We start from the raw sequence: 18,873 nt of genomic DNA, 5'->3' as shown, positions 1-18,873 counted from the left end.
TAAGGGGAGTGGTGAAGGTTAAGACAGGTAATACGGCTACCAAAGTATGGCAAGGTCTGGGTCACAACACCAGGGAGGTCTGACAATAAAAATGATTAATCCAAAGGTATTGCTTTTCGAGGGTAGGGTGCCAGTACTGTTGAAAGTATGCAAGGTCCAGATCCAGAGAGAGTAGGGCAATGTGGAGTTTACAAAGGCAGGTGCTTAAATTTACGAGTGAACTAACAGAGACCCAAATGCTGGGACTATAATACAATATGGGGATATTGGTAACAAGGGAAAAGGCAAATGCCTGATGCTTAGAAATTTCACAAGTTCAGATTAGCAAGCAGGAATGGCTGAGCCTTACAAGTATCCATAAATTTTTATTATTTTTTTCCCCTCCCTTGATTCCTGAGGCTTGGAACTAAGTTTATAGTGGAGTTGTATAGTTTTTAACTCTATGGGTAAGGGACATGCTAGGGCAGAATTCCAGGCTGATTATTATAGTGTTTTCTCATGGAAAATTAAGGGAAAATGAGATAATGATCAATTCAATTAAGCAAACACATATTACATGCTTACTGTATTTAGAGCATTGTGGTAGGATATGGATGAGATACTATTTTAGATAGAACAAAGTCCTTCTGTTGATGGAATTCATAATCTACTGCAGAAATCCGCAAACACTTACACAGGTACCTTTAACATCAAAATTTCCAAATAAGGTGACAAATTCAAGGGGGAAAAGAAAATTAGATAATACTCCCATTCACCAAACAAATCCTCAAATGTATAAGTCAATCCCCAAAGGTATAGCTATTTGAAGACAGCAACTTCTGAATAATCTGGGCAAATTAAAATTTTCTCCTTCATTTTGTATGTATAATGACAAATATATAGCACGTTGAAGCACTTTTTCTCTTATATTTATTCCCCTTATGAATATTCCTATTATTATTCACCTTAATTTGGTTCAACCCAATTTTTTCAAATGCTTACTATGTTCCAAGCATTGGGCTAGACATTGGGGATACACAAATAAGAGGAAAATAGCCCTTTCCCCAAAAAACAAAACCAAACTTGTATTATTTTTTGTTTCTGTCATACATTTTAGAACTGTCTTGTCTGAGAGGAGAATCAAGTCTTTGGTATGCCAAACGAGCATAGAGTTTTTGTAGCTATACATATGGTATCAAGGGCTTCTAAGTGAATGAATACATTTCTCTTTTCTATATTAATGTATAGAATCATGGGATCATAGGTCAAGAGTTGAAATTGATATCCAAACCATCTAGTTCAATTTCTTTATCCTACCTTTGAGGAAAGTGAGGTCTAGGAAGTTTAAGTGACTTGCCCAAGATACCATACAAATCAGAGGTTAAATTTGATTTCTCTGCCTCTAAAACAATAATTCTCAACCCTGTGCAATACTTCTGGTTTCAAATCACTTGGAATAAAATCCATTCAACAAATATTTATTGTATTTTTACCCATTGGCATGAGTGATGGCAGAGACAAAGGAAGTCCGATCTCTATAAGTTTAAATACCATTGTCCTGTAAATTTGTTAGGACAATATTAGGTCTTTTGATAGATGATCACACCATCTTTCTGCCTTTTCCAAGGAAATTAGGAAAATTACTTTAAGGTTCTAGGATACATTTAATATTTTATACTACATTACAATGAACTTTCTTGCTGTTGAATTTTGAAATATATCCATTATGATGTTATTAACACACTGCTTTCCAAGCATTAAAATAGAAATCTTTAAAGATCGAAACATATCAATAATTTTATAACATTTATGAAATTATTGTCAAATTTTGATAGTGGGAACTCAAAATATATAGGAAAGTAGAAAGATTTTGAGGACCTTTATTAAAACCCTGGAACTACTTCTTACCACTTTCAAAATTTAGTGAATCAGCTGGGCTTGAATTCTTCCATCTATGAATGAGTCAAGTGCAATTGGATGAATTCCCTTCCAGCTCTAAATTATGTGAACATATGACCATGTTTCTATGGCAATCAAATATCATATTTCAGCATACTATACACAACCGGTAAGTATTATACAACTTTTTTTCACATTATTTCAAAGATCATTTCAGGATCTAAGCCACATATTTTGTATCCTTTGTTAGGTATTTAGGAGTCAACTATTGCTTTCCCTTAGATGTTATTCAAGAATGTTACCTATCAGTTCTTTATCTCTAGTTAGGATTTTTTTTTCAAAATCTGATTAATTTTTATCACCAAGGGCAAATGGTTGGGGTGGCTACTGTTATAGGATTTGTGTTTAAATTCTAACATTGATGGTTACTCCTTTGTGATCTTAGGCAAATAAAAAAACTTATTGGGGATTCAGTATCCTCATCTATGTATGACAGGAGGAGGAAAGATTAAAGTCCTTGTGATGTGCTTTACAGCTATAAATTATATGATGCTTTCTGCTCCATGTTTGACCACTTATTGACTCATCTATGTATGTACTGGGAAATCCTATGTATTCAATAACTAGTTTATTCAACTTCATTCAGGTAAGGGATGCCAGGCTCTCCAGATCAAAATCAGTTTACCAAACTCTATCTAATCTAGGTATTCAGGGTTAAAAAAAAGACTAAACTACCCTGCTGATTGATAGCACCTAAGTTCCCTTTCCTCATTGGGTAAATCTACCCTGAAACAACCATGAGATATAAGGGTCTTTGCTGAGGTCCTAAAGGTCTGGGGAGCCCAATATTTGTATGACTGTGAGTAATAAACTGTGTGACTGGTTAACCCTTGAGCACTTGTCTTCCTTCTTGGTACCTCATGCAGAATTTCTTTACATGTTACTTTAAAATATTGTAATATTTAATTTTAATTTACTTTGATTTGATGTATTTAAATATAAATATTTAATTTATTATAATCCTTAAATTTTATATTAAAATACTAAAATTACTAAGAAATAATAGGCATTGTTTTTTGGTGTATATTTTTCATATTAGGTGATCTATATTCTCAGGTGATATATTAAGACATACTAATAAACTTATACCATTTTCCCCCTTAATGGGTTGGAGAAGTGATAGAATTGAGAATGAAGAGTATTGATACTATAATTTTGTAAGATTAATAATGCATAATGAAATTTGAAATTATATAAATGAAATCATCACTTCAAATCAGTCATATTTAATTTTAAATAAAAGACTTTCTACTGATTAATCAAGGAAGTTAATTAGTTTACCAACATGTAATTTTTTTTTATTTAATGGAATTTTGTGAGCTGGCAAGTCCTCTCTATTTTGTCATAAGTCTGAAGCACTTAATCTGATTAAGTCTATTTTATTCCGAAATGTAAGGGGAGAAAATGTCATGAAATGCCCAATTTTTAAAGTCTTCCTTGTGGAATTGAGACCTGTATGGATGCCAACTGGTCAGACATTTGAAGAGAATTGACTTCTTGGGAGTCAATGACACACTAGAAACACAGGCTTACTGACAATATCTGAAGTGATCATATGCTTAATGTGCAGTGGTTAATATACTTTTTAGGTCTGTGTTTGCTTTAGAAATTGCCGACAATGAAATTAATGCTGCATGCCAAGCATAGCACACAGACACATTTTTTCTCCTTTATGGCAAGTCTTATATCATCCTGAGTGCCATTTCCTGATAAGCATTGGTCAGTGGTTATGGAATGAAGTTTCTCTCATTTTCTTTTCTAACTTAATAGACATATGAGGAATCCAGATAGCTTCTCCATGTAGCATATAGCTAGCCTACAGACATATCAGTCCATGGGAACTTTTCATAATAACACCTTGTAGGTCAATATCTCCTAATACTTAAATATTTTTTCTCTAACTATGTAGAAAATATAATCACAGTTTTTCATTTACATATGGATGCAGTGAAGATATAACCATTTTCTCTTCCGTAGAGTTAATTCTCAATTTCCCAGAAGCTCCTCATGAAATTTGAGAAATTCTTAATACACTTTTCCTTGAAGTGTCTATGTTTATGACATTTCACTGTTCATCCTTTTCACATTTCATCCTTTTTAGAGGGTATAAATGAAAAGGAGAAGGGAAAAAGATGGTCACATTAGCAGTTTTAGGGAAGGGTGATGAAACTGTTAACTCACATGAAATGTTTGGCTAACTCTGGACAATGATTATCTGATTACTCTTCTTTCCCCCATTAACAAGGTGGTAAAATTCATATCTATCTCAGCTAACAAGCACATCACTGAAGTCTTCTCAATTCCTAGTGAGCCATTATACTTAGCCAGGATTGATCAAAAGACTTTCCCCTTAAATGAAGTCCCGAAATAATTCCAAGGCAAAACAGGAACAAAAACTACAACATTTGTAATAAGTGGCCATTCTTATCACCCTTTTAAAAATAATGAACTACAGCAGGAGATATTAACTCTTTCCAAGATAGCCATTGAGCTATGTACTTTACAAGTAAGATTGATAGTTGGTTGGCATAAGGTATTGGATAACCTAAGAGCTTTCCAACCTCTATATGGAAAGTCATTTTGTAAAATAACATTGGATTCCCAATCCAAAATATTAAGATTGCCTTTATTGTTTGATACCATCATTGTTTCCTATTTGTAGAATTAATATTCTTCCTTTAGGAAATTTCATGGATATTTATGGAGCATGCAGTGTTCTCATATCCATTCATACATTTTGTAGATATCTGAATGGCCTGTAACCTGGACTTTCTGGATTACTGTAGACTTTCTATAGTTCTCTGAATACAACAGATATGATTAAGAACTATAAAACAATTCAAGGTTCTGCCATGAAATGAAAAATAAATCATTGGTTTTATTTTATTTCATTCTGATACATAACCTACATAGAGATAGGTACTAGACCTGTGATTTCATTGGAATAGTGAAGTCCTGGGTGAGAAATCAACTTTGATGCAAGTAGGTTAGTACCTGCTCTGTAATTGATCATCTTAGAGAGTTGCCTATATTCAAACACTAAGAGGTAAAGTGACTTTTTTTCTGAGACATATAGCTAATATGTGTTAGAAGAAGATTTGAAACTAGCTATTACTTGCTTTGAGACTAGACTTCACTAATCCACAATGACTCTCCAATATACAAATATGCAAATACACACATGAAAATGTAGAGCTACATTAACTACAAAGGCTTTTCTCTTTCATTAAAGATGAGAAGGGACAATGTTTTCAAGGCCAAAAAAGGAAAAATCTATCAGTTTCTTCAAATCCACTGGTATATCTTTCAATCTGTTATCTTTCTTTCACTATATTTACTTGTGTTATTTACTATGTTTCCTTGGTTCTTTCTTTCATCTTCCTTTCCCTGAGGTCATACTAAGATATTTTTTCATTTCAACCAACCAATATCATTGTATACCAACACATATCTTTGTATATTTTGTTCCCTCATTATATAAGTAAAATAGTTTCTTTTTTATTTATAGACATCATGCTCATCATGTGTCTTGTCCCTGATCCCTTCACAAATGGCATATGAATAAAATATCTATTATGTGTTCCATACTTTGCAATACTTTGAAGATGGGGGAGGGGAGGATAAGTGAAATGTAAGACTTCTCCCAGGACAAAAATCACTGGGATATCAAAACAGACAGATGTATGTTAAATAACCAGAAGTGTGTTAGCTGATTGTTAAAATTTTAGTATGAGAATTTAAACCTCAGAAATCAGCAAATGCTTCAAATAATGGTTTGATTTATTGTTTTGAAGATATCTAGACTTAAGAAATTGTTAATAATGCAGATTAAATTTAAAAGTATGTTGTTCTCTGCATAGTTTTTCAATACATAGTTGGTTTCTAAACATTTACCTGAACACCTTTGAGTAAAACTGAAGTTAAGCTGCATTGCCATAATATGTGTCCCAAAGTATGGAGCAAACAATATATAGAGAGAAGAGAAAATCAACAGGTGATGAAATAATTAGGAAATATCACATTGAGGAAGTTGGATTTGAATTCAATCTTGAGAGTTAAGCAGAATTGGGGCAGCTAGGTGGCTCAGTGGATAAAGCTACCAGGCCTGGATTCAGGAGGACCTGACTTCAAATCTAGCCTCAGACACTTGACCCTTACTAGCTGTGTGACCCTGGGCAAGTCATTTAACCCTAATTGCCTCACTAAAAAAGGGGAGAGAGTTAAGCAGAATTTGGATGAGGAAAGATTTGAAAAAAAAATAATTTAGACAGAAAGAATAGCATTGTCAAAGATTTGGAGATGTAATGAGTATGGGATATTCAGAGGACAGTGAGGAGGTTAACTTAGATGGGACATAGGATATGTTTTGGGAAACATAGGGTGAATGGTAAAGTTGGGGTAAATTTTAGGAGGACCTTCATTTCCAAACTGAGGAGTACTAGTTTATTTCTTTAAACCTGCACCAAAAGAAGGTATATAATAATATTTCGTTCCACTGAACAAGTGACCATTCATTAATTCCTGGACAATCTGGATGGTCATACAAGAATTAGTAAATCAAGAATAAAAACAAAACTATGGGGGAAGTAATGTCTTACCTGAACAATGAACATGGCAATGTGATGGAATTCTCCTCGACCTCCCTGCTTAACAGGGACTGTCATAAAGAACTTGCTGCCATCTTTGGAAAACACAGGCTCCTCATTCTACAAGCATAGAAGTACATGCAGTGATCTGAGATTGGCATTAGAAATAAGCATATCCACTTACATTGATGCAATACAATAATTACATAGAAACTTAGCTTCTTAAACGTAACTAGGATAAAACCCAGTAAGAATTAGTAAAATGTTCAAATTCTGGGATATTAAAAAAAGAAATAAGGTTTTGTTAGTTTCAATTGAACAAAGATCCATGCATAGCAAATGCGATACAATAGAAGGCATTTGTGGGGGAAGGCTTAAAATAGCATAGAATGTTATAATTGAATTTGTAGATATATGTATATACATCATAAATGGATGTGTAGAAAATCATAATTTTGAGAATTGCAAAGGTTCTCAGAAACCAGTTAGTCCATCCTATACATTCATTTTGCAAACTTAAAGCACTATACAAATGTTTGTGATGTTGATAACATTTATATGGTTCTGCAAATATTATCTCATTTTATTCTTACATCAAGGCTACAAGGACAGTGTTATTACCCCCACTTTACAGATGAAGAAATGGACAAAGTCTAAGTGATCTGTGTAGGTCCACACAACTAGTGTATATATAAGAAAGGATATGATCACAAGACTTTCCGAATGCAGGCTCAGCGCTCTATAAACTGTGCCAAATAGCTGCCAGATAAGACCGAATAGGAGACGATGGAGGAGGACGACAACAATGAAAAAGACGAGGAATACTGTACTACAACACACCCAGACTTTCTTGTAGATATTCAATCTGGGAGAATATACCTCCTTTGGAGGCAGTCTGTTCCATATTTTGGCATTTCTAATTCTCAGGAATATATAGTTTTTAATTCTATGAAGCCCAAATTGTCTTCTTTGTACATTCTATTTATTACTCTTGTATCTGCTCTCTGAAGTCAAATAGGACAGCCCTAATCTGTATCCCCCATAACAATCCTTCAAAAATTTAAAGACATTTATCATAAGTCCCATAATTCTTCTGCAGGTTAAAGATACCCAAAACCCTCAACCAATATTCAAATAGCACAGACTCTAATCCCTTTGAATGTTGCATTTTCACTTCTCTGGCACTTTTGTGCTTTATCAATGTCAACCTGAAACATCAGTGGCTAGAACTGAGCATAATACTCCGAATGAGATGCAACACAGAGAGAATACAAAGGGACTATTAAGTTATATGTTGGAGATATATCTCTGTGAAAGCAGCCCAAGATCACATTAGATTCTTTAATTGCTATATTCTTCCATTGATTCACACTGAGATTGTAATTCACTAAATCCCTAAATTCTATCCAGATCTATTTCTGTTTTGTACTTAAGAAGTTGATTTTTTTAACCCATCTGTGTGATTTTACATTAATTCCTATTGTATTACATCTTATTAGATTCAGCCCATTGTTTGAACCTGCCAAGATAATTTCTTTTATCCTGTCCAGGTTGCTAACTAACCTACACAGGTTAGTCTCTTTTGCAAATTTGATAAGCATATATATATATATATATATATATATATATATATATATATATATATATATATATATATGTGTGTGTGTGTGTGTGTGTGTGTGTGTGTGTGTGTGTATGTATATGAAAATATATGTCTATGTGTATACATATGTGTATGATTTATATGCAGATGTATATATACATACATAAATCTAGATAGCATATTTCTATATATGTACATATATAGACATATGTGTACATATGTACAGTTATGTATATATACACACATTATGAGTGCATATATTTACAAATGTATTATGTACATGTATATATCCACATAGTAGTAGTAGTAGTAGCAGTAGTAGTAATAGTAGTAGTAGTAGTAGTAGTAGTAGTAGTAGTAGTAGGCTTCCACCAGTCACGGATGACCATGGATCAGTGCCTTGAAGAGCCACAGGCCACAGTGTGGCTGTGCAGTCTGATATGGGAGCCACAGCTCCTGCTGCAATGAGGACACCGGAAAACTACGCTCTCCGTTTCCTGTCGGTTTCTGCATCTCATTCAATATAAATCCACATATTGCATACATATATAAATGCACACAGAACCTTCTAAATTTAACAATGACAAAGAAATTTGTTCTTCTAATTTTTACACATTTCCCCATAGATTTGGCTTTTGCTTTTATTTAAAATATTTGTTTATATTTATTTTCATAATAGAACTTTCATTTATAGCTACTAGAAAGGTTGAAATCGGCTCACTATATTAAAAACAATTCCACATAGAGTTCAACTTAGTAAAGCTGCAATGTGTTTTATATATATATATATATATATATGCATGTATACATGTATATGTATTATTGTAAGAATTATTTTGAGAAATATGATAATCATTACAATGAAATGGTATATTAGGAGTTATCCATATAAAATATATTTTACTTATTTAGGTTTAATTTTATTTTATTTTTAGTTCCAAATTCATTCCTTCCCCCAAATATCTATTTTAAAGGACCATAGAACTTAAAAGCAACTTAGAGATTCTCTTGTCTGATCAATCTAAAAGAGCCCATTCTTCAGGATCCCAATCCAATTAGTTTTCTTTTAAATCATGTTGACCCTCCTGATCAATAGAAATATTTTAAAAAATATCAGCTAATAATATCCATTAGTTTTTGGGTACTGCTTTATGTAACACATTTGACTTACTTGGTGGGACTTGAGATATGTATAATTCCAAATGACACAATTTTATTTAAATCAGATTTTCTAAAAATAAACCAAACTTGGGATTTCTGTTAATTAATTTATTTCGATAAGCATATTTACACCAAGCTACAGAAACAGGGAGTAAGAAAATTCTGAGTTTAAGTAGCAGAACACTAAATGTTGCCTCACTTGGAGTCGTGGCCTTTCTTTAAAGGAATGGGTAGAAATATGATAATGTAATCCATAACTTCTTCACACCAACTTTAAATTATCACAGAAAAGTATCAGAATGGATTTCACCTGAGGACCAATAAAACAACAACTATTTTCTGTCTTACCCAAGAACTGTGCTAGACACTGTAACAATTGGAATGACACCACCTGCTGGAGACTTACTGTAGAAGAGCTCCACCCATGAGGTGAAGGTCTTTGAGGGCAAGAACACGTGTCTTTTCTTTGGTGTCAGGAAGTGACGTGGGAGGAGGAAGGGGGAGCCGGGCGCTCTGCCTTGCTCTTTCCTGGGGACTCTGGCAGAGAGCGGAGTTAGAAATGTGCTCTCCCTTTAATAGTTAGATGAATGTAGGCATTTCTCTCTCTCTTTACCAAATTCTTATTCTCCTTAATAAATGCTTAAAAGCCTAACTCTTGCTAAAGCTTATGATTTATTGGTGACCACTCATTAGATATTTTAGACAGACTAGCTAGAATTTTAGCCCTTAACAACACTAGGGATACAAAGACAGAAACAAAACAGTCCCTGCCCTTAAGAAGTTTAGGAGAGACAGATGAGACCATGCACATGAAAATGAAAGAGAAATGTATCCATAATTGTTTCCAGTGATTCCCTTCTATGTATCTGATGGAATTCAGATAGAAATAATATGATTATCCAAATAGACAAAGTGATTTATTTTAGTAATTGTATGACAACGTTGGGTGGAAAGTTGATTTATTTCATTGAAAGCATTATCAGGATAACTCCACTGGAAATCAGGATGATTTGTGTGATCTATACTTCTTTATTTTCCCATAAGTTTCTCTGAAAAGTCCATTTCTAATTGGGTTAATAGAAGTATCTTAACAGTGATGAGAATAAAGTTAAGTGGCTAATAACTACATAGTTGGGTAAGTATATAGCCTCTTGAAAATTATCTACGATAATGGTGGATGAGGAGTACAAGGTTAACATAACACTAAGTTTCAGTTTATTCTCCATAGCACAGAATGCAAGCCTCATTAGAGTAAAGGTGAGAACCTCATTTGTCCTATCACACTATTCCCACCTTAAGCTTGGGTAAGGTAAAGAAATAGTTATTACTTTATAGGGCTTCAGGTGAGGTCCATTCTGATACATTTGTGTGCCAATTTAAAGGTGGTATGGAAAATTTATGGATCAAACTGAATTTTCATATTTCTACCCATTCATTTGAAGAAAGGCCAGGACTCCAAGTATGGTAACATATTGTGTTTTCCTACTCAAACCCAGAACTTTCTCATCTTCTCTTTCTGAAGCTTGGTGTACAGCCTTCTACCCAACAGGATAGTGAATTGGATTCAGTGAAATCAAAATGTTGGCTTTGTTGGTTTAATATAATTCCTCCAAGGCTAGGTTTGAAAAGTCTTCTCTTTCATATCATTCCCAAAGTAGGTAATATAGCTCTAATGCAATATTTAGAGGATTCTAATTGTCTTAGATACCAGGAACAAGGTCATAATCTTTTTAGTATAGCATTTAGCAACACAAAATGTCTTTCAGAACAGATTGTGGGGCTTGGGAGCCAGAAGGACCTGGGTTGGAATCCTACTGGTGACACTGCTACATGGCTGCTTCGAGTCTCAATTTGTAAGCTGGGGATATGTAAAATCTTCATAAGTAAAATGAGAATAATAATAGAGCCTACTGTAACGCAAGAAGTTGTGAGAATCAAATGAGATTGTATATAGAAAAAACTAAAAATAAAACAACATACATGTGACATGAGACCTGAAATGAACAACATGATGTTCTTTTTTATGTCTGATGGAATTCAGATAGCAATGCTATTATTGCATAAATGGATAAATTGGTTGATTTTTTTAACTCAATAAATGTATTGGTAGGAAAGTTCAACTGCTTCGTAAAAAAATCAAAATCAAAAACAAAACAAAACTAAAGACAATCCCAGTGGCAAACAGGATTCTGACAACAATTTTTCAGTGCATTTGTTCAATACTTCTTTAGCAACACATTGCTGGTTGAGTTTTGCATGTATTATCTATGAAATGCCTTTTAGTAGTATTATAGGATTTAACTTATTTCATAGATTCCATCTATTGATAATCTGTTATCAGTTACATGCTATAACTTCAGTTGTGTATATTTGTTATCATTTTTCCCCATCTGTTCTGTGAAATAGTATCTGCTCAGGTAGTATTTTTGTATAGTTGTGATTTATCACAGGATTTGAGAAAATGATTTTTAATACTTTCTCATTTTTTGATAAAAGTGTTAATGTATCTTGGAATTTAATTTTATGTTTCTCTTCTTATTACAGTTGGCTTACAATGTCAGCTTTAATTTTCCTCTTTTCATCAATGTTGAGTTAGATACACCTCTAAAAAAGGACCCACCCAAAGTAATAAGTAAAATGAATAAAAGGTCATAAGAGAAAATCTTTCCAACTGCATACTCAGGCTCTGTATAGCTGTGTCCTAGTTGTTTTGTCTACAAAAAGAAAAAAAATACCACCATGCATGCCTAACTACATCTGGATAAATTGTAGACAGCACATTCCAAAACAGAATGTGCACTTGTGACATATTAAAAAAAATATCAAAAAGAGTAAAATAAGATGAGTAAATATCATGAGTGGGGCAGCCAGGTGGCGCAGTGGATAGAGCACCAGCCGTGGAGTCAGGAGGACCTGAGCTCAAATCCACCCTCAGACATTTAACACTTACTAGCTGTGTGATCCTAGGCAAGTCACTTAACCCCAATTGCCTCACCAAAAAAAAAAAAAAAGTAATATCATGAGTATACTGAATGTATAAAAATATCAATTGTTTTTGTTTTGCTTTTGGGTATCTGACTCAATTTTATGGAAAGTGGAAAACTGATTCAGACCACTGTTTGGATATTACTACAACTACATACATAAGTTTTTAGAATGTCTGAAAATAGATTTATTTAGCAAGCAAAATTTTAATTCAGTGTCAAACCTTATTACATTAATTGTTTACTATCAAAATAAGAAAAAAATTCCTTTGTACAAAATTGTGAATATCTAAATACAAAAATGAACACTTATTTATCTTTGTAAATACTAGTAATCTAAGTAAACACTAGGTTCACTGGTCCTTTTTCTTGAGGATATAGTTATGAAACGCCTGGGAAATGGTTGTCTTAAATTAATATTTGCTCCAGTTCTTCTCATGTGATGTAGAAATGTCTGACTAGGAGTCAGACATAGAGTTGTGAATAAAGTTTATACATTTTCAGTTAACATAATATGGCTTTTTAAACAAGAGGCAAACTTGTTCCTCATGGAGATCCTTCTGCCTAGCATTCTTCTACTTTGCAGTTTTTTTCATGTATTTGGATGCTATTTCTGTGAAATCCAGTCCCTTGTAGGAATCACTTCCTTAAACTATCATAGCATTGCTGCCAGATTCCTTCTGAGGGTGAAGAGAGGCTTTCTGGGCCATGGGGCTCCTCCTTCTTCTTCTGGTACCTTACTACTGCATCCTGTATTTCCTAATTGCCTATCTTCTTGACCAATTTTGTCCTAGGCACTAGAATTCCTATGGCTATGCCCAGAAGACCTGGGATCACATATTAATTGTGCTACTAACTAGATATTTGACTTTAGGAAAGTCACTTAACCTGGCAGGGCCATCAATTGCCTCACCTGTGAAATGGCATTAGATTCACTTAAAAAAAAAAAACTTATAGGGGCAGCTAGATGGCGCAGTGGATAGAGCACCGGCCCTGGAGTCAGGAGTACCTGAGTTCAAATCCGGCCTCAGACACTTAACACTTACTAGCTGTGTGACCCTGGGCAAGTCACTTAACCCCAATTGCCTCACTAAAAAAAAAAACAAACAAACAAACAAACAAACAAAAAAAAAAACTTATAAAGCTCCTATTAAGGATATATTAAATACTGTTCTTTTATAAGAGTGATTCAAAAAAATAATTTGATTAACACAAACCACCCATCTGGTTAGGTTGAACCTTAAACTCCATTTTTTTTTGTCAGTGCCATAGGGTTTCTTTATTAAATTATTTACATAATCATCTCACTATTTGCTGTATTTACATGCCTTATGAAAACAGAATAATAAATCATGTGTTTTTATACAACATCTTCACAAATCAATTAGTCTATATTATATGTAATCTATGTGTGTAACATAAGTAACATATATACATATATAGATATTTGTTTATATATATCAATGTTAATATATATTTATATATACATAGGAATACATATGGAAAAGCAAAACAAAATAATTATTCAAGATCAAGTTTTAAAATAAAGAGGCTTTATTTCTATTCAACTTTATTTGATTAGGAAATTTTTAGTTTTGCCTTACTGGTACAGCTTTTAAAATCAGACTAAAAGGAACTCAGAAAGAGACAGAATAATAAGACAGCTCAAAGGCTCACCAATTGAGAAATTAAGATATCACACATACTGTACCTGTTTAGAAAGCCACACGTCTGATGTCATCTCATATTTCTGAAATGAAACAATTTATTCCATGAGACATCTACAAACTTACACTTGCATTCATCAGTGTGATTTAAATTTTTTTTGTCAGGTTTATTTTTTCCTATTTAATTAGCAGAGGACTAAAAAAGGTCTTTTGTCCCCAATGTCATAAAAAAAAAATGAATGCCTAAATAGGAAAGGGTGATTACCGATCATTTAACTATGAACAAAGCTCATTACTGAATTCCTTGAGAATTTTAATCAGGAGACTATCAGGACTAGAAGATTTTTTTCAATACAGATCTCTTTGATTACTTAAGACAAAATGTCTCTAAACTAGCCATCTTGTATTTTCACCAATAAACTTCACCTGGAAAGTAAAATAATGTTAGGTTCTTCAAAAATAGTTGATAGACAACTAGGATTAAAATGGAGAAATAGACATTTCTCTAATCAGTAATGCTTTAGTTTTAAAAAAAATACCATACCTCCATTTAAAAACCTATTTTATGAGAGATTTCTATATTTCTTTGATAAGAGAGAGGACAAAAATGTTGATTCAAACAAGGTAACATAATGTGGCAACTTGTCAATAACAGGGAGATGTTTAGATGAATTCTGTTCACATTTAATGCTTGATGGACAAAAGTTTTGTGATGATATGCTGAATTTTTGCAACTTAAAGTTCCTTAGAAATGCTTATTCTAGGGGGCAGTTAGGTGGTACAGTGGATAAAACACTGGCCCTGGATTCAGGAGGACCCGAGTTCATATCTGGCCTCAGACACTTGGCACTTGCCAGCTGTGTGACCCTGGGCAAGTCACTTAATATTCTTTGCCTCGCCAAAAAAAAAAGCTTATTCTACAGGAATAAGATTCTGCCTAATGTTTAAAAATCCTTCTTATTTGTAAAGGTTTTAGAAATCAGTTATCTCTATAATACTATCTTCTTATCTGTTATATAGCTCAACTATTATATCAAACTATGTATAAACGGCATATTGTTTCACCTATATTGCATTACTTCATCCAAATCTCTATTATCCTTCAATATAAATATAATTTTATCATCAAGCAAACAATAGCCTTATAAAAACTGGACTACTATAATCCAGTACTACAGAGAATATGACTAAGAGCTATAATACGGCTCTTCAGATCACAGTTGATCATGCAGGATATTGCCAAGCTACTAGCAGCTGCTCCACAAAGGGGATGAGTTCTTTCTCTTGAAAACCCCCTCCTCGGGGGCAGCTAGGTAGCACCATGGATAAAGCACTGGCCCTGGATTCAGGAAGACCTGAGCTCAAATCTGGTCTCAGACACATGACACTTACTAATTGTGTGACCCTGGGCAAGTTACTTAATCCACATTGCCCTGAAAGAAAGAAACAAAGAAAGAAAACCCTCTCCTATGTAACAGGATAACGTGAGGTACATAGGGGAGACACAACATGTGTATTTCAATGCTCAGAATATAGCCAGTTGCAGCCATACATCTGAGAGTGACATCTAATAAGTAGAAATGGAGGAAGGCACTTGAAATTCTAACCCTTGAAAATGTTCATTGTTCATTAGACATATTGCTATTCTCCAGAAAATAGAATAGGACTGTAATTGAATATGCAGCTATGCATTCTAATTCACAATAAGAATATTCATCTCAGGCCATTTTTCATTGACAATTTCCTAAAATTTTCTTGAACAAGCACATTAATCAACAATACATGCAAAACATCATAAAAAAGTTAAGTAGTTTGGATTCCTTAATTAAAATAATGTGTACACCTTCAGATAAATAATTCATTTGTGATTGTATATGAGAATCTGCATGACACATTAATAATAACAACAATTAAACCTGAGATGTAAGAGGCCTATTCTACTCAGGCAAAGTATAAGAGAGATTTGCAATTGTCCTATTAATGAAGGATAAATTTGGCACTGTCTACATGTATTGAATCCACTTTATTTTACCCTTTTATTCTTTGCCCAGGCACATCATTGAAATGGTAAAGAAATTATTTTTTCTATCTCTTAATGCTAAAATAATTACAGCTTAGCGTTTCATTTTGTTTCATTTTTGGTTTGATTTTGTTCATCTGGGAAAGACCTCAGCTTAAAAAGGTCAAGGTCTCCCAATGCATCCAGGGCCATCTCCAGTTGTCCTACTGTGTATATCTTGCCACTGAACCCAGATAGCTCTGGAGGAGAGAGTGAGACTGATAAATTGGCACAACCCTCCTTCACTTAAATCCAATTCACTACAAATCATGACATCACTTCCCAATGTCATGGTCCTTTTGGAGAATGAAAGACAAACCACAACTAGCATTCTGTGAGTAAGAGCTGTCCCACTGGGAACCCAATTGGCAAGCTCCAGTTAGGTAATATAGCTTTCTCTCCCTCTCCTGATCCTTCCTCTGTCCATACAGGGAATAATACCCTTACCTGCGAGTGCTCTGCCCAAAGGAATATACATTTTGATTACTGAAACTTCACAAGATGACTCAGGGTTTACAGCCTCAATTTTTTTAGGACCATGCCTTAACCCCAAATCACTTTTTCCTAAAGTAGCCATCAATGGGTCCCAGCCCAAGCATGATTGACCATTGTTTGGCCTCTTAATGGCACAGAGTGAGTGCAAATAGCAATTGCTTTTGTTTTGGCCAGAAACCCTGAGGGCCTTTTCTCTCCCTCCTTACCGCCCTTCCTTCCTCCCTTCCTTCCTTCTCCATTTATCTTTCTGTCGCTGGTTGTCTATCTATTACTGAGATCTGGGAAAGACCTTAGCTTAAAAAGGCCAAAGTCTCCCACTGCATCTGGGGCCATCTTCAGTTATCCTGATATTTGTCTTGCCACTGGTCTAAGATGGCTGTGGAGAAGAAAGTGAGGCTGCTGACTTTGCACAACCCTCCCTAATTTAAACCCAATTCATTGTAAATCATGACATCACCGCCTAATGTCATGGTCCTCTTGGAGAATGAAGGACAAATAACAACAATGGGGACAGTATACACAGTTAATAAGCTAATTAGTAAAGAAAAAATAAAATTTTAAGTCATGATCAGATGGAAAAAAATTTGGCATTCACAAAAATGTGTGTGTGTATATATGTACACGTTTATATATATATATTTGTGTGTATGTGTGCATAAATGTATGTATACACACATATTATTTACATTTGTTTAATTATATAATATACTTATATATACATATATATGTATATATACACACATATATACAAATATATATATACACCAACATGTATATATCTCTCCTACTTTGAAAAATACATATAAATAATATATATAGATCAATACATCTGAACACACACACACACACACACACACACACACACACACACATATATAGTTGGCCTTTTTTTTTTTTTTTTTGCAGGTCAATGAGGGTTAAGTGACTTGCCCAGGGTCACATAGCTAGTAAGTGTCAAGTGTCTGAGGCCGGATTGAACTCAGGTCCTCCTGAATCCAGGGCCAGTGCTTTATCTACTGTACCACCTAGCTGCCCCTATAGTTGGCATTTTTAAGGATATATAACATATAGAGGGAAATATATATTTTCCCCACAGTATGTTTGTATATTATTTCTGTTTATATATAGCACATATACATATATATGTTATATTGCCAATTTTTGTTCAGTATGTATCTGTGCATGTGTATCTGTGCCTATGCATATAAATATGTATATGAGTACGTATCTTCCCATAGAGTGCTGCAAGCTGGTTTGATTAACTGGGCATTGGAAGTATTTCTTTTAGTAGCAACAAAAATCAAAGTCATTCAATTTAGTTGTCATCTACCCACCCATATCTTCTAGAAGTACCCTTAGGTAATAGAGATGTAGGCTTTTCTTATGTAAACTCTTTTATTTTGGTGTGGTCAAGAGTTGGGGAGAATGAATTAAAAATGTAATAGCAACCAATTTTAAAAATTAAATTCAACTTTTTATTTGTTGCTTTTTATTCCCATTTGAGTAACAGTCATTTTTCTCTTTTAAATTGTATTTTATAACTATAATTCCCCCTACTTCCTTCCTCCAACATGGCAAACTATAAAGCCAGTATTTGTTTGAAGAAGAAAGGAAAAAAATATTTTCAGGTTAATTAAAGTTCAAATAATTATTTAACATAATTGCTCTATTCTTGAGAAATAATTATGGGATCAGAAATCTAGTCCAGGATATTAACAAATGTGGTCTTGCTGCCTATAATCTTTTTACTAAAAAAAGGAAAAGTTTATTCTTCTTAGCCTTGGAAGATTATTGTTCTTCTTTGTTTCTAGGAAGCTGTATAGATCAAAGGACTCTCAGTGGCACTGCTATGAATGGTTTCAATTGTCGAGCTCCCATTTATTTCCTTTGTCTTTCTATTTAAAATATTAATGATTTTATACAAAAAGTTTCCAGATGCCCTTTTAGAAGGGGACATATAATAGCCCTAATTCAATGAAACAAGGAAGAGAGGACATACTTACTTTGCTACAAGCTCCTGTAGTTGTCTCACAGACAGTTAGAATGGAGATGTTCTGAGGTCTGTTTAACCATCTCACTACAGTCTTGGTATTGCTCACCCACTTCACCATGGTGATATAATATTCTCTAGTTTGGACACAAATTTTGAGATAAAACATTTAGCACTGTCTAGCAATAGTCATAGTACATGTCTTTCTTTATTGCTCATGATATTGGAACTTTAAACATTAACACAATAAAATGTAGCCTTTGCAAATTTCCAGCAAAAACATTATGTGGTTTTGAGAGGAAATAATTTTTTAAAAAATTAAGTTGAGAAAACAAAAGGAGTTTTAAAATTATTCATTCAGAGAACTAGGAGTCAGTTCTTTGTTACATG

The 18,873-nt window shown here is 33.8% G+C and overlaps 1 protein-coding gene across 1 annotated transcript in view; it reads right to left on the bottom strand.

Annotated features, from left to right (window-relative positions):
* The window catches only part of DPP10 (dipeptidyl peptidase like 10), an 883,075-nt gene that overhangs the window by 54,789 nt on the left and 809,413 nt on the right, over nt 1-18,873 (bottom strand). The window contains 3 exon segments of the mRNA XM_043992035.1: nt 6,537-6,644; nt 13,984-14,022; nt 18,497-18,620. Of these exon segments, the coding sequence (XP_043847970.1) occupies nt 6,537-6,644; nt 13,984-14,022; nt 18,497-18,620 (271 nt within the window).

This window comes from Dromiciops gliroides, chromosome 3 (assembly GCF_019393635.1).
Source record: "Dromiciops gliroides isolate mDroGli1 chromosome 3, mDroGli1.pri, whole genome shotgun sequence".
Classification (NCBI taxonomy): Eukaryota; Metazoa; Chordata; class Mammalia; order Microbiotheria; family Microbiotheriidae; genus Dromiciops; species Dromiciops gliroides.
This window is presented reverse-complemented; position numbering and strand designations above follow the sequence as displayed.